Genomic DNA, 26741 nt, shown 5'->3' on the forward strand with positions numbered 1-26741 from the left:
CAGGGTTGCTACAATTATAACCTGCCAGCCTCAGAACCTAAAATACTGTTTTTTGACTTGTTGATATGATTTATTCTGAAATACGAGTGTGGGTTCATTCTAAAAATGTGAGGATTGAAAAGGTAGAGTGTAAATATTATCTGTTTTTTTTTTGTTCAGGGAGATCAAAAGCGCTCATGATTGTTGCCTTGAATGAATCAGATCACTGTAACCGTTTAAAGGTATAGTTGAAATGTGTGATGCACACTCCCTGTAGTGCTGTTAAAGAGCAATGTTGCCGTGAGCTACAATACCACTGAACAAGGTCATAATTAAGACAAAGCTTTAGGCAGACCAAACTCATCACGGACCAAATATAACACAGTAAATAACTCTCTATGGTTCTGGTAAAGGCAGCAACTGCTCACGATAAAACTTCTTTGACGTAGAAAAATGACAAAATCTCCACCACAGCCTTTTATGAAGGTATCGAGGGTGTTTCACAGTCAGAAAAAAAGTTGCTCATCTCCTAAATTGTTGCTTAAATGTGTCATTGCTATGGATGTCTTTCTGGCAGTTATCTGTTTTCCTCCTGGCTGCAGAGCGATGTTTCCTCAGAGGCTATAAAGACTTGACCTTGTTGGCCTGAAATGCTCTGTTCATAACCTCCAGGGCCAGAGGGGCCCGGCTGCCAAATCTCCCCCCCAAGCAGAGTGAAGCATTTTGGGCTCAGTGACCTTCGCTGGCTTGCTGAACTCTGCTGACCCTGGAGCTTTAATCTCCCTTGTCACAGCAGGCCGCCTCGTGACAGCGCACGCTCTCTGAGTTGTATAAGGGCAAAACTCACACATACACAATGTATGCTGTACAATCAACCATTGCTGCTATGGTTTGCAGTGCAATTAACAAAATGCTGTGTATTTCTGTGTCTCTCTTGACACCTTCCACTTTAACACAGACACACACACACACACACACAGACAAACACACAGTTAATAGGCTATTGTGGACTGACAGCACTGTATCGATCTGTTAGTGTTTTTAGTCAGCAGGAGGTTTGAAAGCTGTTCAGGGAAAAGAGCTTCGTCTGGTTTTTGGAGAACAAACAAACGCAGCATTTCATTCCCAAAAGACAAAATGAGGGGAAGAAAGTGACCACTTATTTTACAAAGTGAACGCTGGTGTGAAAATAAAACACATTCGGGATTATGAGTTGTCGCCAGTCTCTTGTGTAAAAGCCATCTTTGTATTTGGGAAAGTAAATCATTTTTGATTCGCACAGTTTTTCCAACAATAGTAGAACATTTCAAAGACATGGTTTTAACATAATTTTTTTTGTCATAATTGTTGAAATTCCCTTTACATCCCAACAGGAATTAACACATTAAATGCTCTGACAAAAAAAAAAAAAAAAAATCTAGTATATGCGGCTGTTGCAGGAGTGTATTAAGTCCGTCCAATCAGCCACAGGCTACCCTGCGCCCACTCTGCGCATGCTCTTATTGGGCGTCACTGGAGTCTTCCAAATGCTTCTAGCTTGGGAGCTGTGATGGGCTGACGGGCTGTCAGTGTTGCCGACTTGGCGACTTTCTTGCTAGATTTAGCAGCTTTTGGAGCTACTGCTGCTAGCTACCTTCATTGGGAAACAATTAGCAACAGTGAGCTGGGTTTTTAGGTTGGATCATTTATTCAATGATAAGTTTTATTTTTTTCCAATTTTACCTACCCAAGCTTTAAGCACACCAGTGAGTTTAATGTTAACGTTGGCATGATCACAATGACAATATTAACATGCTGATGTTTAACAATTCTAAATGTCCCAAGTTACTATGGCAAAATACACATTAGTCTTGAATAGTAAAAATTGGTGGAACTATAAGCAACCCATAAATATTAAATAGAAACATAATCACCACCATATCTATTTTTTTTTCTTCATTGTTTTATTTGTGCGTAGCCAAATTCACACGTCATCTTCAACAGACTTGGCTGTAGCTGTGGAGAGGCTGTAGGATGGTTTGGCAGTTAGCTACACCCCCATCCCACAGGTACCCATATGGCCCATATGTGTTTGTGTGGAGCCATCAGCCAAAATAGAAAGAACATAATTCAGTCATCCATCTCACGTGTGGCTTCAAATAAGGACAACGCTACATGCAGACTTGACAGGGTGCCCAGGGGGAAATGACCTGGTACAATTGTTGATGTAATGTCCTCATAAAGAACAGGGTTTGCGGTCATCTTACTGGTTACCGCTAAATGGCAGCACATTGTGTTTCGTTGCAGCCCATATAGGTAAATATAATAATAGCAACTTTTGTGAAAATAAGTGAAGTCAGTATCTTTAAGATCCTTGGAATAAATGTCCTACAAATATAGCTTTTACATTAACATCCGAACTTGATCCGACGGTTCAGTTCCTGGGCGTGAAAAACTAAGTGCAACTGTACTCACGTTTCTGGTGAGAGCTTCATCTGGCCCTCGACCATCAGGCACAGCGAGCTGGAGACGATAATCCACAGCAGCAGCATCAGCCTCCCTCTGTGCGGCCCATTTCTGTCCCATTTACTGGCATTCCCAGTGTTTCCCCAGATCCAGCGGTTCATCCCTGCAGCTGCCACGATCCGCATCAGTTCAGCAATTGTTGCACGCTGGCTCCAAGAGAAAAAATATGAAATTAGGACAGAGCAAAGTGAGATTAGAAGTGCTCGGGTCACAGTGCACTCACAAAAAGAGGGACGTTGTTTGCTTCATGGGTAATGATGTAAAGTGGGTTTTGGGATATTTTTTGGTTGAAAAAACTACAATGAGAGCGGTGGGAGTCAAGCAACACACTACAGCTGCAGCCTATTAAACCAACATTGTGATAAAAGAAGCTAAAATGCTCCATAGAGCTGAGCAGAACTGGACGGGTGATAATTCTCTGTGGGTTCGTCACCATGAGCAACTGATATATGCGATACATTGTTAATATGAAATATTGACTATAGCCGCTTTAAATTAGGTAATCATATTAGGACATAGCCTAATTCAGGAAATAACAGCGGAAATCAAATCAGACCTAAAGAGAATAACACTTTTTGTCAACTTGCCTGGTAAAGTAATCGTTACCAAAATGTAAAGCTCCAATCCTCAATTTTCTCAAACACATTCAATGCATAGTTCAAATCTTGAGAGTCCCCCGAGGCTTGAAGAGAGGCAGACCTTGCAAGTGAGCAGCCTAAAATACGCAAGGACCCGTAGTGACATGTGGAGAATCTGTGACAGTCCGAGGCCTGCTCAGGAAAAGCAAAGGATCCAGAAAGCTCACGGGAGACATCCAACGACAGAGAACGCATGTCATCCTAAAAGCAGTCACAGATTTAAGGCTCCGTTTGGCTTCTAAGGAAGATACTGAGAAAGCCACAGTCTGTGAGTGGAAAGATTTGAGAGCTGCTTTTCCTGTGAGCCAAAAGATTGAAACAATGCCATGTGCTGTCCAGGATGCTAATTTAAAAAAGGAGCACAAGCTGGAGCCACAAGGAATCTTCCAGCTGGTTGCAGCAAGATTAAAATACGTCCCCAAATCAATATAGACGGAATTTCACTGAAGATTACTCACTACGTCATTTGGTCAAAGCTTTAAAACCATTGGCTTTGAGACATGTGGGTTCTGAGGAGAAAGTTCAAATGTGACTGACAGCAAACAAAAAGTGTCTGATTGATGATTTTGATGTCAGCTCAGCTGGTTACCACAGCACACAATGGAGTCTCGAAAGCTCTTGTCTCCGGTGTCAAAGGTCACGTCTGCGCACCAGGAGTCACAAAGGCTTCCCGCCATGTTCCTACAACTCCCTCTCCACACCTTTTAATCCTATTTCTAGTGCTCCCATCATCCGCTTCTCTTCTCCATGCTCGATCCAAAGGATGCTGGGGGGGAAAAAAGAGGGAGAGGGGTGAAAGACTTGGGACGTCCCGGTAAACTTTTGTCTCCACCCGCGTTCAAGTCCTTGTCACCAGAAAGCGAGGTATTCCCAAGCAGGACTTGCACACATATTCCCAAAAAGTCAGGTGTTTCTGCCGTCCTTCCCTGATGACCTCACATCCCGGTGGATCCAAACCGAAACCACGCAGCACTGGGACACGATTACGCTACGAGTGAGATGGAGTGAATGATGGATGGATGAGGGATAGTGGGACTTCCTCTCTCTCCAGCGTATCTCTTCCTGCTCTGCGGGACCAGTTTATACCATAATCCAGGCAGGATTAAACCCCTCCTCCCTCCTTTTCTCTCTCCATCCCTCTCGCTCGCTCTCTCACACACACACACGCACACACATTAACACAAACACTATCTCCCTCTCTTGCCCTTGTCTTTTTCTCTAACGCTATTTGACCTACTGTCGTTCTATTCCTGCATTTAGTTGTGTTTCTCTCCCTCTTTTTATCCCTTTATCTTTCTCACCAGGCATTCTTTCACCTGCTATTTCTCCATTCTTCCTCTCCGATTCTCTCACACTTCTTTGCTTTTTTTGCTTGATGTTTCTCGGTGTGTCTGTTTTTACTGATGGAAAGAGAATGGATGGAAGAAAAGGTGGCAGTGGTAAGAATGAACTGAGGTCATCTGTCATGGGGGGGGGGGGAAGAGAGAGAAGAGAAGGGAGGAGAGTAAAAGAAAAGAAGCAAAGGGAAGAGAGAAACGGGAGCAAATGGGAAGAAGAGAGGAAAAGGAGAGTCCTCGGTTGTAGTTGCATCCGAAGGGAGTCGCAATTTGTGGAGGATGATGCACTTGACCGACACAATCTTATAACATAAACACACTGAGACACCTAGTGGACTCTCATTGCCTCACATGTATGTCCATACACACACACATACACACATACACACACACACACACACACACACACACACACACACACACACACACACACACACACACACACACACACACACACACACACACACACACACACACACACACACACTGCAACATCGATCGGTCTGTAAGTTTCAGTCGGTTTATTTCTGTGGCTGATTGAAGACAACTGCAATCTCACATTCATATCATAATTGTTCAATCACTCCAGGAGTGATTCATGTTTCAGTGTCCTGTGTGTGCTTGGGTTATCTCCGTGGGTCTGCCTGCATAGCTTGAAAAAATCTGGAGTTTTGGAGTTTGTTGCTGCTTTGTTGGGAGTGAAATCTGTGTGGCTACCGACTACAGACGCGTCTGCTCATGTTCACCGCTTTGTATGAAATGTTCAAACAAGTGATCTTGTGTTTATTGCTGAGTCTAAAACTGCACAGTGGATCATTTTAACTGAACGAGAGCCACAGCAGAGACATGACTGTGAAACGACGTCTAGAGCTGAAATGGGCTGTTTGCTGCTGGGACCATTAAGCAACATCTAACTAAATACCAGAGACACACAGTCAGACACACACACACACACACATACATATATGCTTTTGCAGGTACACACACACACACACACACACACAGTAAAACATCTGCTCATGCTGTTATGGAAATAAAAATGCAGTGAAAGAATCTGGCACATACACACAAATGCAGAAAGGGTCAGAAGAATAACATGAACGGTGAAGACACTGGCTGACATTTAGTGACACGAACACACACAAACAGATATGCATGCACATACTTATGTACAATATAACAGCTGTTGGACTCCTCCTCCCCCACTGACCCAGATCACTGACTGTGGGGATGAGTCCACCCCCGCCCCGCTAACATGGACAAACTCTGGATTTTTCTATCAGCCGCAGAAGTAGTTTAATGCCAAACTTATCCTGAAAGTATAGCAACATACAAATAAATCCGAATTATCCCCTAAACCTGGTCCAGTTGTCGCTTTGTGAAAATCCTTCGCCATAAACCGAACACTGATAACTTTACAGTCCAGTAAGTGATTGTCTTTATTCAGCAGTGGTGTAAGAGAATATCGTTTAACATAATAGTTTTGCAGAAATGATCTTTAAAACAGGCAAAAAAATGTAAATCATAATCAATATCAATATGAGGACGTGGAATTATGTTTTTATTCTGCTTGATTTCCATTCACTCATCTATCCAGTTCAGTCATGTCTTTGGTTTTCCAGGCTTTTCTTTGACTATATTTTACTTTTTTTCCCCAATTAATACCTTTTAAGGTGCAATATTTGGCCCTTTTCTGTTTTTAGACCACTTGTATTATAATTTTCCATTTACTTCTCTTTTTCATCACATGAACAACAAATATATCTATATGAATACATTAAAATATGATTCTCAAACACCACTGTAGGATAGAACAACAAAGAAAACTCACTCACCTGTGCCCCGGCTAATTATGGTTCCAACTTGTCTTGTCTGAGTTTAGGAGACTGTAAAAAAACTCTTTCGCGTATGAACAAAGACATAAAAAAAGACATAAACCATAAACTTTAAAAAAAAACAATGTTTGTCTGTTTTCTTCTGATTCATCACCTCATGAAAACCAGTAAATCAGTTCATGCAGATGACATCCTCTGATGACATACAGTGGCAACAAAAGTGGTTTGGACTCCCTGAACAAACAGAAGACCCCGCCTCTTTCTGCATGAACACACACACACACACACACACACACACACACACGCACACACACATCCCAAAGTCATTGATTAGTCTAAGCCAGGGCTAATAGTCAGCCCTTAGTTTTAGCTCCATCAGCTAAACTAGTGGTCTGGAAACGTGTGTGCGTGTGTGTGTGTGTGTGTGACTCCTGAAAAAATACAGATACAGCCCTCCTAACACTATACTTTTCAGCTTTTTTTGTACTGTACCGGAGCCGATTCTGGTTTTGGGTTCAACTCTTCTGCTTCTTTAAATACTGATGCTAATCACCATGTGTGGTTGGTCGGGGAGAGGAAGCAGGAAGGAAGGGAGAGGCAGCCAAATTCCCTTAGTGTAAGAATAAAAAGTGGTCAGCCGATTGATCGGGACTCTGATCATTTCACACGGCGTTTCAGTGTTTGGGTTCCCAGCGGCTATTTGTGAGCCATTAACAGCCCTGATAACAACACCACCAGTCAGTACTAATGGACAGAAGAATGTGTCACACGAAGATATCGAAAATATTACGTAACACTAAAAGTCAGGGAGGGCAGAGCAGATCTTTGGATTCAAATCTCCTCACTGTATTGCTTTAGCCATACGCAGTCTGTTTATCTAAAGAGTCATACTGTATGCCTCGGGTGAGCTTGCGTGGTATTTGACACTGAAACTGTTCAAATTTCCACTTTCCTTTGAGCTCTTTAAACCAAAATCTCTATAAAGGTCCACACCACAAAAACCCATTTAGTAGCTGCTTCATCTGCTTATGAAGATCATTTGATTTGATCAAAAGCTCCACAACAGCTACTAAATGGACCTTGTGGTCAAACTTAACGGCTGCTCGGTTCAATCAAATCAACTCCATTGTGTCAGCAGCTCTGCTTTATTGGCTCGTACCGTGCGCTCGGTTAGGCAAACGCAGGGAGCGATTTAAAAAGATGTTGTATTGAGTCTATCAGAGTTAATTGGGCAAGGCCCCTCAATACTGCTGGTTGTGTAAAAACCAGTTGATTAATCACTGCAGACATTATGTCACACTATTGATCGTGGCAAAAGAAGGCAACGATGTGACGTTAAAGCAATAATGAGCTTCATTGTGATAAGTGTTACTCGAGGCCGGATCAATCTTGAATAATAATCATCATCATAATACCAGTCAGCCATGCAGATCCATTGACACAACATAAAAAAGACAAAGGAAGTTTGAGAACATTTAATATCCAATTAAAATATATTCCAGTTTGTGTAAGAGCAAAACATTGTTAAAAACAACGACAAAAATAAATCAAAATGTTCTCATTGGCATTCCAATGTGTCATCATAATATCCTAAATGACTTTATGGATGAATTAAAAAGAAAGAAAAGGCATCTGACAAAACACTGTAGATATGTTGTATAAGAATGTGTACTTCTATGTTAGCTGTACATTTATTTGTCATGTAACATGCTGGTTATTTGTACTTTGACAACAATACATTTTCTTTGAGTACAAAAATAGGAAAAAAAATATTCTGTTTTTTTCTCAAATGTATTTTTTCTTTTTTTGTTGCTGTTTTTGTGTTTTTTGTGTAGCTACTGTATCGTCTGGCTATACACCAGTTTAGCACGGGAGCTAAACAAACGGCAAACCCTAACCCCGATCAAATTAAACAATTTTATTGACTTCAACTTCTCTGTGAGGAACGGAGTACATGTGTCATAACAGTATTTTGGAAGTGCATTTTATATCATATTGTCTTCTCCACTTGCTTTAAACAGGCCTTTGAACTCAAAGCTATTATCAGATATATCTAAATACCTTCTCTGCTGCTATTTATGGCTTTGAATCCATTCAACCCATTGTTTATTCAACTGGACTTACCATCAATAGCAAAGAAGTGTTTGATGAATAAAAATGTACTCTTCCTGAGGGGACTTTCTGTGAGATGTTTGGCAGTGAAAATGTTCAGGAACTGTGGAATGAATGCAAAATCACTTAAAAATACACAACAACTCGAGTGATATTTCAGAGCGTTAAAAGGATTGTCAATGGTTTCTCTCTGGTGATGAAGTCCCCGATGTTAAACTGAAATAAAAAAAAAAATCCTGACTGGATTATCTAATCTTTAAAACTGTCCAATCACACAACATCTGTAAAAACACAGGTACACCTCTGAACTACTCTCTGTGAGGTAGGGCAAGTTAACGACCTCCTGTACTTTCCTTGTTACTTCAAGTGAGATGGATACCATGTCATTTTTAAATCTTCCTCTGCTGTAACTAAAGTACCAATACAGATATTCATCCCAGCTAGAGTGTGCTGGAGAAGGAGGAACAACTACTCAAAATAGGTATCATTTGAATAACTTTACAAGAATTTGGATAGTGAAATATACTCGTTTAATGTTCCTATAGAGAGCAAACTAGTAGGAACTTAATTTAAAAGAATTGGAAATTAAAATCCAACAAATTCCGTTTAACAATTAAAAATACTTTTCCAAATATACAGAAAACAAAACATGTTGAACATGTTTTACATTTACAAGTCAGTTTGAGGATATCCTTCAGCACTAGTTTTTAGCCCGGGAAGACTTGTTGACGTACAGGCTGGCTGGTGTTAGACGACGGTCACGGAGTAAAGGCTACACGTCACGACTAAAACAAAACAGATTCAAATAAAATGCTGCTACAGTTGGTGAAGAAAACAGTGCAGGGAAATACAAATGTCAAACACCGTGAGACACAGCGAGTTTGCAGTATAGGCTACAGTTCCCCTTAACTACAGGCGACGTCAAGACCGCAGAGTTCTGCCATATTTGAGGAGTCACGGGATGAAAAGTTATGTTTTTTTTTGTAAAAATGGAAACACACACATTTAGAAATTTGCTTTTGTGTTGTTGTTGCTGCGACTAGAGAGACTTGGTTCTGTAATACAGTAGGTGTGTGCGATTAGAAGTGCTACATCCGTGTTAGATGTAGAAGAAGGAGCCCCACTGCTCTGGACAGGGAGTATATGTGTAGACAGAAGGTGTGAAGAGTCATCAGTACTTGCTGCCGGAGTCATTAGTAAAGCGGCTGATGTAGGCTTCGTAGATGGTGTCCAGGAATGAGCCGTCAGTCTGAAACACACGAGCACGGCTCAGTTTGTGTGCACGCATGCATATTCTCATAATCAACAAATGGACAGAGGGACATTTATTTTACCTGGATCATGTGCATCAGGGTGGCCTGAAGCTGGCTTCTGGACAGGACTCTGATGTCCTCCTGCAGCGGGGGTCTGGACAGGGATGAGGGGGCAGGGCAGCTCTCCTGGGCAGCAGCCGGCAACCCGCCACTGAACTTTGCCTGAGTGAACACACTGGGAGAGAGGAGCAGGTTGGGGGCCACAGTGGCCGGTATCCGCTGGGGGGAGATGACCTGGATAGACAGGGAGACTTATTGGTAATCCTTTTAAGCAACCTAAAAATAAGAATTTAAACAGGTGCCAAACAAGTAAAAGACAAACGCTACTTCGTGGTGCTCACCTGAAACTGCAGCGCCGCCTTTTGGCCCGCGGTCTGGTTTAAGACCGGTCCTACTGCTGCTGAGCCTGCACCTTGACCTTGAGTGGGCCCCAAGAACCGAGGGGCCAGTCCTGGACAGAGTCGGGGGGGTTCGTGGGAAGCCAGGCTTTGCTCTTGCTGGACCAGCTGGAGCTTCTGCAGGAGCTCATGAGGCGACACCACGCCAGACATCTGGGAAGACAGACCTGACAGGAGAGCAGGATGAGAGGATTAGAATCATTCTAACGCAGATAAAACAGATAAAAGCTTTGAATAGAGAAATGAAGAAAGATAAGATACATAGTCAAATATCTATGGGTAGGTCTGTCGCAATTATTACATAATTGCCTGATCTAACTAACCTGCATAGTTTTGTCACATTAGAAATATTCAATCAGGCATATTTTACTATTGAGTAAGTCAATAGAATTATAAATCAGATACCCAAACACTAGCAAGCAGACATCTTTAAGTATCCAACTAGCACAATACTTTAGTATACATTGGCTAAAATGGCTTACATTTTGGATACAAATGCAAAAACTACTAAAAATGAATGTGGCTCTACAGGTTCTCTTAGATTTAACTGGATTCATGTTCACTGAAACTACAATTTGTGCAAAAGTAGGTCACGTTTAGTAAGGAAACCGATGTCACACCTTGTAAAGGTTGAAGGACGTGGTCAGTGGTCACCTGAGATGGCAGCAAACCTGGTAGAGCAGAGAAAATATCAATGAAAATGAGTTTCTACGCATCACTCATCATTCACTTATGATTTACAATGTGAAACATGTATGCGGTACATTTACTCAGGACATGATCATACTGCTTTGTTCACAGCATAATGACCGGGTAAAAGATGTCCCCACCTGTTCCCTGTATAGTTGAAGCTGACTGGCTGTTGTGCTGCGCCTCCGTTTGAGGTTTAGCGAGGCTGAAAAACAGCTGCTGGCTTTGCTGCGCTTGAAGGTGGGAACATGACACGGGATCCACCAGCACGGGCTGAGAGGAGAGGTGAGGGTTCTGCTGCAGAGGAGGCAGGTTGGAGGAGGGAGGAGGTGGCTGGGTTTGGAAAAGTCTCTTGATTGGGTCAGCCTGCAGCTGTTGCTGTTGCTGTTGCTGTTGATGATGGTGATGAAGGAGGTGCTGCTGATGATGATGGAACAGATGGTGATGGTGGTGGTGATGCTCCAGCGGCACGCCGTTGTCACACAGGCGGTTCTCGGGGGACTCGGACACGGTCTGAAGGACGCCTCCGACCACCCCGACTCCTCGCTGTCCCTGCATGAGTTTCTGGATGGCTGGGCAGTGCTGAGGCTGGTTCTGCTGCTGCTGCTGCTGCTGCTGCTGCTGCTGCTGCTGCTGATGATGATGATGACGGGCGCCAGTGGGACTCGGCAGCAAGCCCACGACGGCATTTCCGCCGTGTTCCCCGACTGTTTGTCCTCCAATCGCAGCCCTGAGCCCTCCATCTGAACAGCCAACCACGGCAACGGTGCCTCCCTTGGAGGTCGCACTTCCGCTAGAGTTCACCGTGTCGTCGTATTTCAGCGAGCGGGCTACAGGCGGGCGCGTGACCCGTCCCGTCGACGGCCCCGTCTCGGGGGCAGCCATAGGAGGGACCGGTTGAGGTTTGGATGAGTGTTGAGGTTGAGAGCCAAAAAGAGTGGCCAGAGAGAGAGGCTTGGGTTGAGCACTTTCACTGTCCTGGATGGGAGAGACGGGTAAGAGAGGGAGGGAGGGAGAGCTGTAAGCAAGGAGACAACTACTGCAACTAACCGGTTATTTCTGAAGTGTTTTTAACAAATCAGGCGGACTACAAAAGGTCATTAACACCCTAGAATGAAATAGGAAGTGGATGAGAATGTTTTACCTGCGTGTTCGGTTTAACAGGTATTGGTTTGATCAGGTTGGGGTTTCCATAAATAACACTGCTGCCACCAATCTCCTTTGGCTCTGACGCAGACTTCATGTAGAGAGGCACATGGATAAAGGGGGAAAAAAGAGATGATGCAACGCGAGGAGAATCAGAGATATTCAGGGCCAGAGAGACCTTAGGTGATCTGTGCTGCCTATTGGTCAGTATGAGGAAATGCAAACAATCAGATTACATTTGTTTTCCAGAACAAAAGAAATCCATGCCAAAATATGTTTTCTTCTATTTGTTAAGGAAGCAGATTATTTGGTGTTATCCTACCTTGTCATACTCTGTGCGTGCTTTGGTCAACATCTGGATGATGTCCACTGCCTTTGCTTCACTTCCATCACCGCCGCCTCCTCCGCCGCCGCCTCCTCCGCCGCCTCCTCCTCCTCCTCCGCCTCCTCCGCCTCCTCCGCCTCCTCCTCCTCCTCCTCCTCCTCCTCCTCCTCCTCCTCCTCCTCGTCCTCCTACTACTCCTCCTCCTTGTCCAACTATTCCTCCAAGTACTCCCCCTAGAACTCCTCCTGCTCCAACTACTACTACTGATCCTCCTCTTCCTCCTGGGGATAACCAGCCCCCCTGGGACTGAGCCAGGGCCTGCTCCTGCTGGGTCAGACTACACACACACATACATAGGTCCACGTGAGAATGCATTACAGATCCATACAAGACAAGCAGTAAAGTGGAGTACTTGAGTCAGGATAAGACAAGCATTTTACACTTAATATATGTATATATGTACACTTAATATAAAGTAAAAGAAACAATCGCTCAGCCTGGGAGCAAAGCTCATTCATACTACGGTTGTCATTAGTTGACACCCCAGACACAGTCCCATTAATAAAACACTGTGTCTGTGTCGTGTGCAGACTGAGATATGAAACAAATGACGGATCATAACTCACTCGTCCCTGTTCAGTAGACCCAATCCCATTTCATTCCCATTTTGTTTTCTCCAACTGCTGTATACATACACGCTGTGGTGATATAAGCACTTACATCTTCATCCTCTGAGCAATGCGTTGACAGTCCTCCTTATCATAGAACCAAATGCCATGGATAACCACTGGGGGAGTGAGGAAGAGAGGGACAAAGAGAGAAAGAAGTGAACTTTTTGAACATAAACAAACGTGTAACAACAGGTCCTGGTCCGGGCTGATGCCCCGGTCGCAGATGAAGATGAAGTAGAGCGTTGAAATGATGAAACTGCCGGCTGAATTAGGAGACGCAGCAGCCAGTGAGCTGCAACACCCTTACAATCAAACGAACGCACAGACATTCTGCCGTACAACTCCTGCTGCCGTGACATCAACGCAGGCCCGACAGACACGTAAAGCGTGTATTATTAGCCCCGCTGGGTCTAAACCAGGGCTTACAATGAGTCATTTCCCAGAGGGCAACAGAAGCCTACAGTGCCATTACACAGTGAAACACGGGCCCCTGGAGTCTCTTGAACGGCACAAACATGGTCAACAAGGGAGGAAGAAGGCACCACTAAAACCCATTTGCCATAGGGTTACACAGCAGTGAGCAAGTAGGTTGCATTACAGTACACAGTGACTCATTTGACTATTTTCATTTGCACTGGCTCCAATAGCATATTGAAAGAGGTGGTTGTATGATTGTTTAATTCCTGTCAGTGTGGAGAGATTCAGAATTTGACTGAAAAAAAAAATGAAATCTTGCCCCAAAAACTAAAAGCAGTAAAGATCTAAAACAACATCCAGATCCCAGAGGCCCACTTCCTTCATGTATCCACTCAAACAAGTCTCTAAGGTGTCGTGTAAATACTGAGGCACCGGAATTTTGGTACAAAAACAATTCTACTGTAAAAAGGAACGTAAAACTGTTTCCACTTTCAGAACAAGAATTGTTCTGAAAGTGGAGAACGTAGTGGACAACATTTACCCCCACAGTCAAAAAGACACATTCCCACACAGACAGACATGCACAAAAATATACACAACACACACTTGGCTACTGAGGTCAGTATGGCAGGAGACACACAGACACACACACACACGCACACGCACACGCACACGCACGCACACACACACACACACACACACACACACACACACACACACACACACACACACACACACACACACACACACACACACACACACACACACACACACACACGCACACACACACGCACACACACACGCACACACACACACACACACACACACACACAGTTCAGTTGAGCCTGGGAAAATGAGCCCAGTACAAAATAAGTAGCTGCAGTGGGAGAGAATCTGCTGGAGCCAGAGCCGCTTAGTGCTCACTGGGGATGAGACTGTTTGAGATCACTGAGACACGGACTCAAAGTCAGAGGGCTGGAAAATTGAGGGACAGATGTGAAATAGGAAGAAGTGAAGTGTGTTAGAGAGGAGATTATCATCCATTCTAACAAGAGAGAAACATCTAGTTCTCAGAGCTCTTTAGCTGTCAGGAAACAGACTTGAGTTTTGTCACATAAGTGAATTGAAGGGAGGAAACAGAGCTAGATACAAGACTCGAGTCTCTTTGACCAGTATGCTGCTCTGCCTCACCCCCACAGAGAGAGAACGACAGAAGATAATAAAGAGGACAAGATAAAAACCGTTCAATAGAGATGATTATCACACTTTTTGAGCTATACTGACCTACAAAAAGCCTCCGAGCAAGAGAGATAGTGGGAGAGGGAGAGAAGGAGTGGGAGGAGGACTACAACCAGCAGCACCAACAAAGAAGTGGTCGTGGCAACAACGCTACACTTTCGGGGGTGAAAGTTAGAGAGACAGAAAAAGAGAAAAAAAAAAAGGGCTCCAGTCAACAACACTGGAGAGAAAGAGAGAGAGAGGAAGAAAGGCAGAGGGACAATAAGTGAAGCAGAGATCCTGACAAAGTGAACCGTCACATGGGGCGGAGAGGACGACCAACGTCACTAACCGAGAACGTGACGGCATCTTTTTTACATTTTGGACGAGGCGTATTGGAAACGCCGGCAACCGTCACTCTGCTGAAGTTTGTAAGTGATCCAGGACTTCAGCGGCGTGGTCCTTTTCAAACCCTCCTGTGACTACGACAAACCAGACCTTCTCTGGCGCACGTGTGATGTCTGCTGTAGACCTTCACTAAGTCTTCCAGTGGGACTTTATTTGAGTATTTGTTTTTTCTCTGGGGAGCAGTGAGTCATCGTCTGGCTCATCTACTGCTCTGTTTGGAGTTGCGTTTAAAAGACATTTTTGGTTAAATCTGATTTACACGTTTTTTGTCCTGCATTTCCCAGGTGGATTAAATGTGCTTTGACCATACAGTAACAGTGTTTGGCTGGAACCCAAACTGCACTTCTTGGACTACTCACAACACACTGTTGTTTCGTTTAGACTTGGTATAGTCAGAAATGCAGAAATATTTGTTAGCAGCAGTGTTGTCCAGGATGGATTAGGTGTACTGTTACTGCAGTATGTGATCGGCTTTGTGGAGAGAGTTCTCTGCGCATCAGTCATGAGGAACAGTGTTGATATTCTTTGGGACAATATTTAGTTTGCTGGACGTCTGGCAAAGTTAGGTGCTCTTACATAAACGCACATCTATGCTTGGAATTATTGTTTTCCCAGAAGAACCATCGCTTACTTTGTAAGAATGGAATTCATGACATTGCAGGAGTAAATATAGAGATTTGCAGCTATCGAAACTCATCTAAGAAGACACTCTTGTTACAATTAAAAATTGTTCTTTTGCTACTGATGCTAAGTTCTAAGGAGGCATTGCCACAACTGCTGTGTCAGCTGTATGTGCGCTATACCTGAGAGACATTTACACAGTGCCACTCATTACAGACGTTCTCCTGGGTACATCCAATCTTATCACTTTCATTGAACCTATTATAGGATATTACTGGAGCTGCAATTTAAGGTATAATCTGAGCAACTTCAAGTTGTAGAGAGACTCAAAGAGGCAACTACTACCAGACTGTGAGGCTCCTGAGAGACCAGAGGAGCCATGCTGAGAGGCCTGTTTCAGAGGAAACCTAAACATGAGAGGCTGGAGGAAGAACCTGAGGTCAGATTCAAAGGCCTGCTGGTGTCAGAGAGAGACCTGGGATACACGTACGTCCAAGCTGGAGGTAAGACCGCCCATACATCTGATATACAGAGGAGTGCCGACGTTAACATGAACGCAGTGGGCCACGGTACATTTTACAGGTATTTTCTCGATTAAACAATGAATCACAGTAAAGCAGCCAATCTTCATAGTCGAGAAGATACGCAATGTTAGGCATTCATGCTAACAGGTCACCGAAACACCATTACGTGGTTATCAAAATAGCTGCGTGTTCATTTATTAAGAGTTCCAGCTCTCCAATTAATGAACAAGCTTCCACACCTTTGGGCTCTGCTTCATAATGATTACTTATAACGAGAGTACAGGAAAATGAAACCAACTTGTGTGCAGTATAATCTCCAAATCTGCACGAGTGGGTCAATGGCACAGGAAGACTGTGACCTAAAGTTTTAGAAGATTTTACAACCCAAATAGGTTTTAAAATGAGAAGACATTCAAATGCGTTGTTCGTTAGCAGTCACAGTATCTGGTGGAGCAGACAGATTCACGAGCCACACATTCAAGACACTAACACGGCCAAGGTTAGGGGTTGAACTAACTCCATATGCACTGCAGATAGTGGGCCCTTTGACGCACCGCCTGGGATAGTAGGTGCCTATAGGAATGTAAAAAGCTTTCTATCTGTGCGCCTGCACCAGGATATTTGCCAGAGGAATCTCAACTTGCTCAGACTGAAGTTCTCTTCCCTTAACCGTGCCCTGTTCTGTGGTATATCTTCATTCTCCACCGTCTATTTTTAACACGGGGTGCCACTTTGTGCCAACTGCCATTCCAGGAAGTAACGGCAGCGCTGAGAGCTCCAATGTTTATCTAAGGATAAGATTCCACGACCCTTGCTCAAAGAGGTCATGACACGGTGGGACTAGCGACATTACCAACAGCCTGAGGCCTAAAGAGTCACTCACTGGCGATCACGTGACATTTCGACGTCTTTTAGAGCATCTGCGGTGCCGTTTGTGTGTTTTTAGCTTGAATCTGGTTAAACTTAGTCACGTATCTGGATGCTAAAAAAAATTATTCATGGTCCAAAAATGCTGGTGAATCACAGCAGCGATAGTGATAAAAATCAGCATGATTACAACCGTTCTGTATCTCGCCTTATTTGCCTGCTTTATATACCGTCTCAAATCAGTGTAATCGTCTGGAGCCACTGACCATTAGGTTTGTACTCACCCACTCTTTAACTCACACAACCCCTGCCCATGTTTCCTCTTCGTCAGAGGAAATACTAATCAACTGAGCTGCGATTACTGGTTTTATGCGTTTTTTAAATTCCTCTCCTTCCCAAAGAAATGTGAGTTAGCTGTTCACTTGCAATTTATACCCCATTACCGACGCTCTGACCACATCTAGAGGGAAGTATTTACCACAGATCATGTGTCCCGACTGCATTTACACCTGGTGCAAAACATGTTAAGAGATCACAGAGACACGCGTTATTTCACTGAGCCTTCAGGGTGTTTAATGAAATACTACAGTACGGGGATCAAAGCAGGCGTGAGGAATCCACTGGTGTCTAAACACAGCATTCCACCTGCCGCTCACTGAGCCTGATGGGAGAGTGTGAGACCATGACAGAGAGGAAGGGAGGGAGGTCTGTGTGTTTCAGCGAGTCCTGAGTGAGTGTGCGTTTATGTTATCAGTGACTGTTGTGGTGTATCTAATCTCTGCTGGCTGGCTTTGTAGTGCTGTCAGGCTCTTGTCCCAAAGGCGCACACTGCAACGTGTGTGTGGGTGTGTGCGTGTGTGAGCCAGATGTAGGCCTCAGAGGGAGACAGGCTGATAGAATTTGAGTCACAACAATGCTTCTGCTCCTTATATGGAACTGGCGGTTCCGACTAAAACGAGCAGCATGCTGCACACTTTGGTCACTCTGTCAAACTGTTGGTCTTTTATCTCACTTCCTCCCTGTGGCTATCGATGCACCTGTCCTCTTTAAGTGCGATGTGATCACATTGCTGTCAGGTCGTAAAGGTCACAGAAGATATGGTCTCATGTGGATTTTGAGATGAAATATACACAATCGAGTGCGAATATTTTTCAGGCGTTTGTCACAATGTGTCTGGCTGCTTGTGAAACACAGCTTAGTCTATTCAAACTATTTAGTCTATGTTGGCTAGTCGCGGTATCTAGTCATCTATGATTCACTGCAATGAATATCACACTATAACAAATGGCAATGGGTTCAAAACTACACTTACTGTGCCCGTGCATGTACTGTGCTCAACAGGTGTTGAGATGACAAACAACTGAAGGCATCAATAATGAATAGGCAGACATCAGAAGTGTGCCTGTGTGTGTGTGTGTGTGTGTGTGTGTGTGTGTGTTTGTCTCCTTACATCGCACATTGCGGTAAAGCAGGAAGGGGTGCTGGAGCTGGAAGTCCAAGTCTTTGGTGATTGGCTCCGTCAGGTTCTCCATGCTGAGTCTGTTCATAATGGTGAAACCATGCCTGGGAGAGGCCAGTCTGAAACAGAAATAAGTGAGTCAAGCTGTGTAATGTCCTACCGTATTATGATTTATTACACAGAAACAGTTGTGTTTAGTAATAAAATATGAATAAAGCTGATAAAGCCAATACTCAATTTAGCATGTTGACATTTAGGCATGGCTGTAAGACGTACCAAGGCCGTGTCTAAAGAACTTTAAGGAAAGTTAGTTTGGCATGGAAAATCTTTAGACACAAATATGTGAGAGTCCAACATGAAATCATTACCTTGTGTAGATAAAAAGGGTTCCTTCCACCTCTGTCTTCTCCTAAAAAACACATACAATTAAAGAAAAGTTAGCAAAGTGATATAACTGGCATAACCAAATCTCCTTACTGGGGACAAGTCAAATGAAAATATTTTCAAATAAAAAACACTCCCAAAAAATGATGTTCAAGACCAAAGTTATAGTGTTCGAGGAACACAACAGTGAGAACAACTTCTTTCAAATGCGTGTGCGGTGCTCTGGGGCAACGTGCATCTGTAAATATAATCTGTGGTACAATATTCCAGGCAATCGAATAATAGAGGAATATACGTTTCAATTGTTGAGGAAAACTTTAGACCCTCAACAACAATTGCTGTGGTTAACTTAATGGTACAAGTTAAGTTGGAGCAAATCTGTGTCAGTGACAAAGCGCGCCTATCAGGGACGACGCTAAGCTAAGTTAGCATGTTAAGTAAAGTTAAGGCTTACCCACTCGTTTGCCCTGTTGTTATAAGTATACAGGGCAACTTGACTGGCCACGTCCACGATGTCATTGATGTATGGGTCTTGTCGCTGCAGAGCAGCCAGGCTTATGTCCAGTCCTTTAGCGGTGAGACAGCTGCTGCTACCTGCTGAAGTCGCTGTCATTGTTCCCTATGGAGAAGTTAGCTCGCTACCTAGCTTCGGCGGCTAACGAGTCACAGGAAGATGAGATAAAAAACAAACCAACAGCAAGGTTAAAAAGTCAATTAAATTGGTAACTATGTAATAGTTTGTTTTGTAATTTAAGATTTGTAAATTTCAAATTGTAAAGATGTAACGAGTGCTAACTGCCATGAGTGAGTTTGTCAGCGGCCATGTTTATACAGAGATATTGTAAACAACCAGACATGAGTAGTTGCGCACCAGGGTTGGAGATTTCAGCCTTATCAATCAACATGGAAAAGTCGATGGATCGTTACTGTTTTCATCTGCAGGGATTTTCATTATTACTTTGCTCAAACAATTAATGATAATGTTATTGGCAAAGTCAGGAGAAATATGTCCATGTGCCATTAGTTGTCATGTAGCTGCACTTTAATTTAAATTAACTTTACAAACTTTAAATCAATACTTCTATAGTTTAATTTCATTGTCATTAGGTTGGTTGTGGAGTACGTTTTATATTTCAGCTTTATTTACGTATTAACTGGGTTGTATGGGCTACACTCCTCTGTGTTAGTGTATAGCTATATGGTTTTGGACACCTTGTGTGTGGTAGACACACAGTTGTTGGGTCTCTTAGGGAAAACAGCTATCCTGTTTGATTCTGTTTTAATTGATGTCCCTTCTTCCAATACAAGTAAGCAGCTGATGTTTCTCTTTTGTCTTTCGCTTCTGTATATCTTGCTTCTGGGTAACATATCCACTGATGCTGACTGATGTCTCCCAATCCTCAGTTACATTTCCCATAGAATGCACTAGGGGGCATCAAAGGGATGGATAAAACACAGCTCTTCCTGCTCGAGCCAGTCACTGCATGGGCTTGAGTTGATTTGAAAAGCCCAGACAAGAATGCACGTGTGTGTGTATTTGTAAGTATCCCCCAAGAGTTTTGTCTCAATGTGAGAGGAAATCCTCTGAAAAAGCAGTTACACCATGCTACAAAAACTCCAAATAGAAACAAATACACAGCATTTTCAATATATGATAAGGTTCTGCAGTTGGTTTTCCAGCTATTTGCCAATGGGTGATGAAGGACATGAGGCATCTTCTTTGGGAAGTGTAATTTAGTACATCAAAGAGTGGTGCAGTTGTCTAGGCTACATTTTCTCCTCCTGCAGTGTTTTAAACTTGTAATTTTCTGGTTAATATATATTTCACCTTCAGCAATGCTGCTGTCCCTGTATCTTTACGCTGTTGCTCGTCTCCTTCCAAGGTTTAAGGTTTATTCAGATGCTGTATTTTAGCACAGTTTATAATGCACCAGTTCTAGGGTTTCGGAAATGATAGAGGAGCACGACTTTCAGGACTGTAAATTCTTCAAATCCATATCAGTCATACCCATATCACACATTAAATGTTGAATCACCCGACTGTGAATCTCCATATTCAGTTCAACATATCCTGTTCTGTTGCAAGGGTACTTGAGGGGAAAAAACACCTCAAGTGGATAAACATTAGCCCATTAATTCTGTTTGCATTTTATAGCTGATCATTTCTTGTATAACCACTCAATCAATTAGTTTACAACACTTATAAATACATACATGGATATCACTGAATTGCCAGCAATATATAGCCTTTAATAAAATGGCCACTCCTCCTATCCTCTGGTGTGTACAGTGATAGCTGTTTCTGTAATTGGATTTATATTGTCGCAGAGATGAACAACAGCTGGTGTGCATCCATCAACAGCCATGTCAGAGTGTCCTTGAGAAAAAAAACAATGACCATCCAACTGCTCACTTTAAGCAGCACTGGATGAAAACATTTTAAAAAAACGTTCAAATAATGTCTCCACTTAAATGTGAATGAAGCACTTCCAGGTCAGAATGACACGTCTGCCTCACCAAGTATGATTTTAGGGGTGATAGTGAACTGTTTCAAGGTATACTATATATATATATGTCTATTTGTCAGGGTGTCTATCTGGTAGTCAGGGGGTGCATGTTGGTCAATGATGAGGTTAATGACTCATACATCTGCAGATCAATACTGTCATTAACCACTCTGTGAAGATTGAGTACTTGACTCTGATTGGTGGGGATAGATGCTGATGATTGGCTGCAGGCAGAAAGGATGATGGGATATAGCCAAAAGGCAGCTTGTTGTTGAAATTCACCAAGTAAAGGATAAGCGTTGTTCTCACCTGTTTTATTTCCACTCTATCTACTGCAGGAATATTTTTGAAACAGGCCAATTTCTTAGATTATGTGAACCTTTTGAAGAGATTCCATAATTCAGTCCGAATTTTCCTTTCCGAATTTTTATAGCTTCATAAATGACGTTTCATAAAGAATAGTGCAATTGCTGATTTTCCAAACTTGCATAACCAAATTATATCCAAATCATAAACCATATATATATATATATATATATATATATATGAATGCAGAATTAGATGCAGACATTTTTTTTTCTTAGATGATGAAAAACTGTGATCTACTACTTTGGTAGTTAATCTTTCAAATTGTTTAAAGCAGAATTGCATTTCGTTTTATCCCTCTATATTTTAAATGCTTATTCATTTTGAGGAAAAGAGCAACGGGGTACATTATGTAAATGAAAATGCACAGAAATGTCCAGAAATAACTTATTAAAAGCAACATTTAAATATTTCTTCGTGGTCTTTCTTTGATTGTGGATCCCAAGAGAAAGCTTCATATTCATAGAAGTGTGTGAATCCATCAGAATTTGATTTAATTAATAAAAGTCTCAAACGTGAATCTCACATTGCACAGCTGTCAGTTGTCATGAGGGGATTTCCCTCTGACTGACCATCAGATCGTTGGTTTCCCACATGAGATACCAGCGTTTGAGTGTGTTTGCCTGTCCAGAGATTCCCAGAGACCAACCGAGCTGAAGACTCCAACACGCTCACACACATACAAAGGGGGTCGGGAACTACAAATATAGAACAGTCATAAATAGAATATATATTCCATGTGCAAGGCTGGATTACAGAGCACATTTGTGTATGTGAGTCCGTGTGTTCGTGTGTCCCCTGGGCACGAGTGTCTGTTCCCACGACCTGCCCTCCATCCGTTCTTCCTTCTCTCAATCCTTTCTTCCGTCTGCGCGTCCATTCACTGGCCAGTGTAATCAAACAGAGACTGCTTTGGCAGGAAAGTGAAAGGGAGAGTCAGAAACTCAATGTCCGCCTGTCTCACTGTCGTCACAGGGCTGATCAGTCTGACGTCTGCAGCACACATTTGTGCACATTTGAGCACACGTTTTTGCTTGAGGATTTACATTTTCTGCTGCTTTATACTTCTACTGTACCTCATTTCATCGAGAAATATCCTACTTTTTTACTCCAGTTCATTTATCTGACGGTCATAGTTATTGGTTCCCAATCCGTAGGGCTTTATCTTTGTGGCCCGTTACAAAAAAGCAGTGTCTAGATGGGGCATTGTGTCATGTTTCTATGACATGTTAGCAGGAATCTTCCTGCTTAACTTCTCAGATGGTTTCATTTAAATAACAGCATGAGGCCCAAAGAGTTCAAACTATCCAATATTTCACGAAAAAAGCAATGAGTAGAAAGAGTCCAAAAAATAAAATACTTCAGTAAGTAGCAGAACTTTGTCTTTTATTCTTTCCTACCCCATTCGTCATCTCCCAACCTCTCAGATTTTAACTAGTTAAAACTAGCTCCGCCTTGACCAGCTTTAACAGAATATGCTACTTATGCATCAATTCACCAGTAGTAACAATCTCATTATCTATTATCTAGTGACATGCCAGTCACAAGAGCACAATCACTTTCTTCCTGCTTCTTTTCCGAACAAGAAAACATTCAGTTTGTGCAACACAAATTCAGGGAATGTTTCCATTCATTCATCAGCGCAGGTATTCAACAATCCCTCCAAATACACCGCACATTAACATAACATCTGCATCACAAAACATGCTGTTCAGAAATAGACAATTAATCTATCAAATGGCATCAATAGAATCATTGATGCTGTCTCCCTGTCTTTACTATGTCTGCAGTGACACATGTAGACAAAAAGCTTTATTCTATTACAGGATGGTGGGTGGCGATTTTGTGCTACGGCACTGAACAAATGAATACAGGCTGGGTTGAGTCATCAGATTCACCTCCTGATTGTAGCCCGCAGTGAGATTGACATGAGGCCTGCACATTGTGAAGTTCGTATTCAGTGTCAAATACAATCACATGGGACGGCCAAGTACCACAATTAGAATCCGAAAATACTGCTCAGCAACACATCCTTATTTATTGAGCCCAATTATTCTGTTTTGTGAAGCATCACCATTTACACATCTAGAAATCATACTTTAATACAAAGTATTGTGAGAATAGCTATAAAAAAGACAGGAGCTGCTTTTCAAAATAAGATCAAGATCCTTCTGAAGACTGTTTATGGAATAAAGTCTTGTCTTTTATACCAATCTGCCTGTGGAGAGCTTTTGAGGAAACAGCTTAATTTAAGTAGCGCCATGCTATTTGTGCAAGCAGCTCTATCCACGAGCCTCAGTAGGAGACAGAGAGCCAAGCTGACTCAATGCCATCGAAGCTGGGTCCAGAGCTGTTTAGTTAAGAGCTGATGTTGTTTACTTTCTTTGACGTTGACTCCCAAAATGAGCTTCATTGCATTGTTGTGTACCACCAAGAAAATGGTCCCATGTCTCCAGAAAATGACTTTGTGTGCTTGAGGGGTCGGGGCAAATTTGTTCCTGGTCACGGAGAATGATGTCAAAGCAAACTTCACCGTCCTGAGGGCAAAAAGATGAAAAAAAGAAACATAGTTGAATTTTATTATCCTCTAGATGAAAACTTTCACGTTCGTTTTTTGTGCACTGACCTCCCTGAACCCATTTATGAGATTTGAGTCTGTATTTACTCGGCGTCCAAAGATCTGAAAATCAGCTTCCTTTGTGGTTTCTCTCTGTTTAAGAGAGCCGCGGTATGACAAAATCAGAGCTTGAGTCATAAAAGAGTTGAAAAACCAGATCTTTAGTGTGTGTGTAAACACGGCCTTGGCCAAAGAAAAGAGCGGGACTGAAGCAGTCCAGATGTGTCGGGACTGTGGGCAAATCAGATGTAGGTACAACATCTCCCATCTCTGTTTCCTCCTGCAGCAATGAGAGTCTATGCGAGGCTGGAGCCCACTGATCGTTATCCGCCTTCTTCCCCTCTCTCTCTCTCTCTCTCTGTCCCTCTCTCTCACACACACACACACACACACACGCACACACACACACACAGACACTTCATCAACATCACCATCATCTTTGTCTTCATCATCACCATCATCATCATCTGGATACCAGCCGCCGGTTCTTCACTGCTGCCTATACAGTCTCCCTCCCTCCTTATTTCTCTCTGGCACACACAGACACACACACACACACACACACACACACACACACACACACACACACACACACACACACACACACACACACACACATACATCTGGAAACAGTCAAAGCGTCTACATGAACGGGGAGGGGGGCTACCTCCCTCTCTCTCTCCCTCTCTCCCGCTCTCTCTCTCTCAGTATCACTGCAGAGCTGAGCTGCAGAGGCAGCAGAGGCAGAGAGAAGACAGAGCTCAAACTCCCGATCAGTGAGACACAGACAGACAGACAGGCAGGCAGGCAGACAGACAGGCACACAGACTGACAGACAGAGACACCGCCGGCGCATCATGGACTGGATCAGGACAGAGAAACCGGTCTCCGGATGAGACAGGACGGCCTGGCTCCTGTTTTTGGGGGGGACTCTGCCATAGATACGTGGAATAACCGACAACCTATTGGGAGATTTAACCCCGTGCTACCCGTGATGGAATATTTACTCTCTTCTCATTTTCTAAATTTTCTCCTCTTCTCTTCCTCCTCCTTCTCCTCCTACACCACCTCCACCTCCTATTCTTCATCCTCGCACAATTTGACACGCTGCTGAAGATGCGCACGAATGCGTCTTTTGCGCACTTCCATTGCGACCGTCACTGACAGCGCCCGTGCTTGGTAACCTTTTGAAACCTTTCTTTTTTTTGTAAGTCAACCGGGGGAGAGGAGAGAAAGAAAGAGAGCGCGAGAGAGAGGGCGAACGAGGTGTGAATTGAATTGAACGCGGTGCTGGTCTCATGTTTCTCGCCTAGGGCCCGGATGTACCGAGAGATGCACCGGTGCGTTTTCCCAACCGGTTCCGCCGAAAGCTCCTTCTTTTTTCTTGCCTTCACCTCCATCATGGGGATTAGGTAATATTCACTCCATCCGAAGACACCTTCCCCATAAACAAAAATAACGGAATACCCAAGACTGTCCGTGTCAGACAGTTCCTTCCTCTTTTTCCCCCTTTTTTAATTTCTTTATTTTTGGGGGGGCTGTTTTTCCTCCGCCTCTCCAGCTTTGCTTGCCCTCTCTCTCTTCCATTCACCTATAGGGATAACGCCGGACTACATTTATGGTAAATGAAAGCAAAAACATGTACATCCCGGAGGACACCCTTGAGAACCATCAAGGTATGTGGTGTCTTTTGTATTTCAAACTGGCAAACATCTTTTAAGTGTGCATAGGTGAGGGAATGGAGTGAGGGGAGAAGGGAGGGAGGGAGTAAGAGAGGTATGATGGTCTCGAAATGGGGATGGGATGGGGAAGGGGGGGGGGGGAGAGGGGTGTTCGCGCTCTCTCTCTTGTTTTCAACAGATGGACAGATGCAGTTCTTTCCTCCACTTTCCCTCTGTGTGCAGTTTGTTCATTAGACCCCCCCCCCCCTCCCCATTCTTATGTGCCGTTTGTGCAGCAAGTGAACTTAATAATAATCATGCAACAGGGCTGCAGGTAGCCGCGGACAGATATGGATGAGGCCTTTTCCTTGCTTGGCTTAGTCCACACTTGTTGGTTTGACGGGCCTGTCCGTCGAGGAACTGTGGCATAATGGGTGGGCAGTGGTCGTATTTAGCCCACAGGCAGTTGTAGGCGGGTGGACGTTGTTATTGTTTTGGACACGTTTGGAGATCTGTCAGATCTTTCCTCCCCAAGGTTTTCCGTTTTTTTAGGGAATAAACCAAACTGCACATGCAGCTCTACGTGTTGTTGTCCATATGTCAGAAATGAAACACGCACACCGGTCGCCAAGGAGCTGGAAAATGAGCAGCGCCCACCGATACGCGCGCACTCGGATCGCCATCGATCCCTTCTTCAATAATCAATAGTCGTATTTGTCACGTTACTGTCCAAGTTTGCATCA

At 43.4% G+C, this 26741-nt stretch overlaps 3 protein-coding genes across 3 annotated transcripts in view; 1 reads left to right on the forward strand and 2 right to left on the reverse strand.

Moving 5' to 3' along the window:
- The window catches only part of cacna2d4a (calcium channel, voltage-dependent, alpha 2/delta subunit 4a), a gene marked incomplete at its 5' end in the record, with an annotated part of 73009 nt that extends 70400 nt beyond the window's left edge, over nucleotides 1–2609 (reverse strand). The window contains one exon of the mRNA XM_079183402.1: nucleotides 2434–2609. Within this exon, the coding sequence (XP_079039528.1) occupies nucleotides 2434–2609 (176 nt within the window). The remainder of the gene's footprint in view (nucleotides 1–2433) is intronic.
- Nucleotides 2610–7754: 5145 nt separating this feature from the next.
- On the reverse strand, nucleotides 7755–19673 carry dcp1b (decapping mRNA 1B). Its single transcript, XM_079183766.1, has 12 exons — nucleotides 19302–19673; nucleotides 18832–18872; nucleotides 18455–18582; nucleotides 12999–13065; nucleotides 12507–12615; nucleotides 12276–12341; nucleotides 11952–12044; nucleotides 10948–11785; nucleotides 10738–10788; nucleotides 10061–10284; nucleotides 9741–9953; nucleotides 7755–9655 (listed from the first exon to the last, which is right to left on the reverse strand). The coding sequence occupies exons 1-12, from the start codon at nucleotides 19458–19460 to the stop codon at nucleotides 9578–9580; spliced, it is 2067 nt and encodes a 688-aa protein (XP_079039892.1). The 5' UTR covers nucleotides 19461–19673; the 3' UTR covers nucleotides 7755–9577.
- cacna1c (calcium channel, voltage-dependent, L type, alpha 1C subunit) overlaps nucleotides 15993–26741 on the forward strand; it is a gene marked incomplete at both ends in the record, with an annotated part of 164460 nt that continues 153711 nt past the window's right edge. The window contains one exon of the mRNA XM_079183765.1: nucleotides 15993–16116. Within this exon, the coding sequence (XP_079039891.1) occupies nucleotides 15993–16116 (124 nt within the window). The remainder of the gene's footprint in view (nucleotides 16117–26741) is intronic.

This window comes from Pholis gunnellus (assembly GCF_910591455.1).
Source record: "Pholis gunnellus genome assembly, chromosome: 22".
Classification (NCBI taxonomy): Eukaryota; Metazoa; Chordata; class Actinopteri; order Perciformes; family Pholidae; genus Pholis; species Pholis gunnellus.

What these genes read in the sequence shown, in the direction of transcription:
- dcp1b (XM_079183766.1), bottom strand. Translation starts at nt 19,460, where the DNA reads ATGACAGCGACTTCAGCAGGTAGCAGCAGCTGTCTCACCGCTAAAGGA. An exon ending in ACAACAGGGCAAACGAGTGG is followed by an intron (nt 18,873 to 19,301) that starts GTAAGCCTTAAC and finishes TGTGTTTTTTAG; the next exon opens with GAGAAGACAGAGGTGGAAGG. An exon ending in CAGGAGGAGTTCTAGGGGGA is followed by an intron (nt 12,342 to 12,506) that starts GTACTTGGAGGA and finishes GGCGGCGGTGAT; the next exon opens with GGAAGTGAAGCAAAGGCAGT.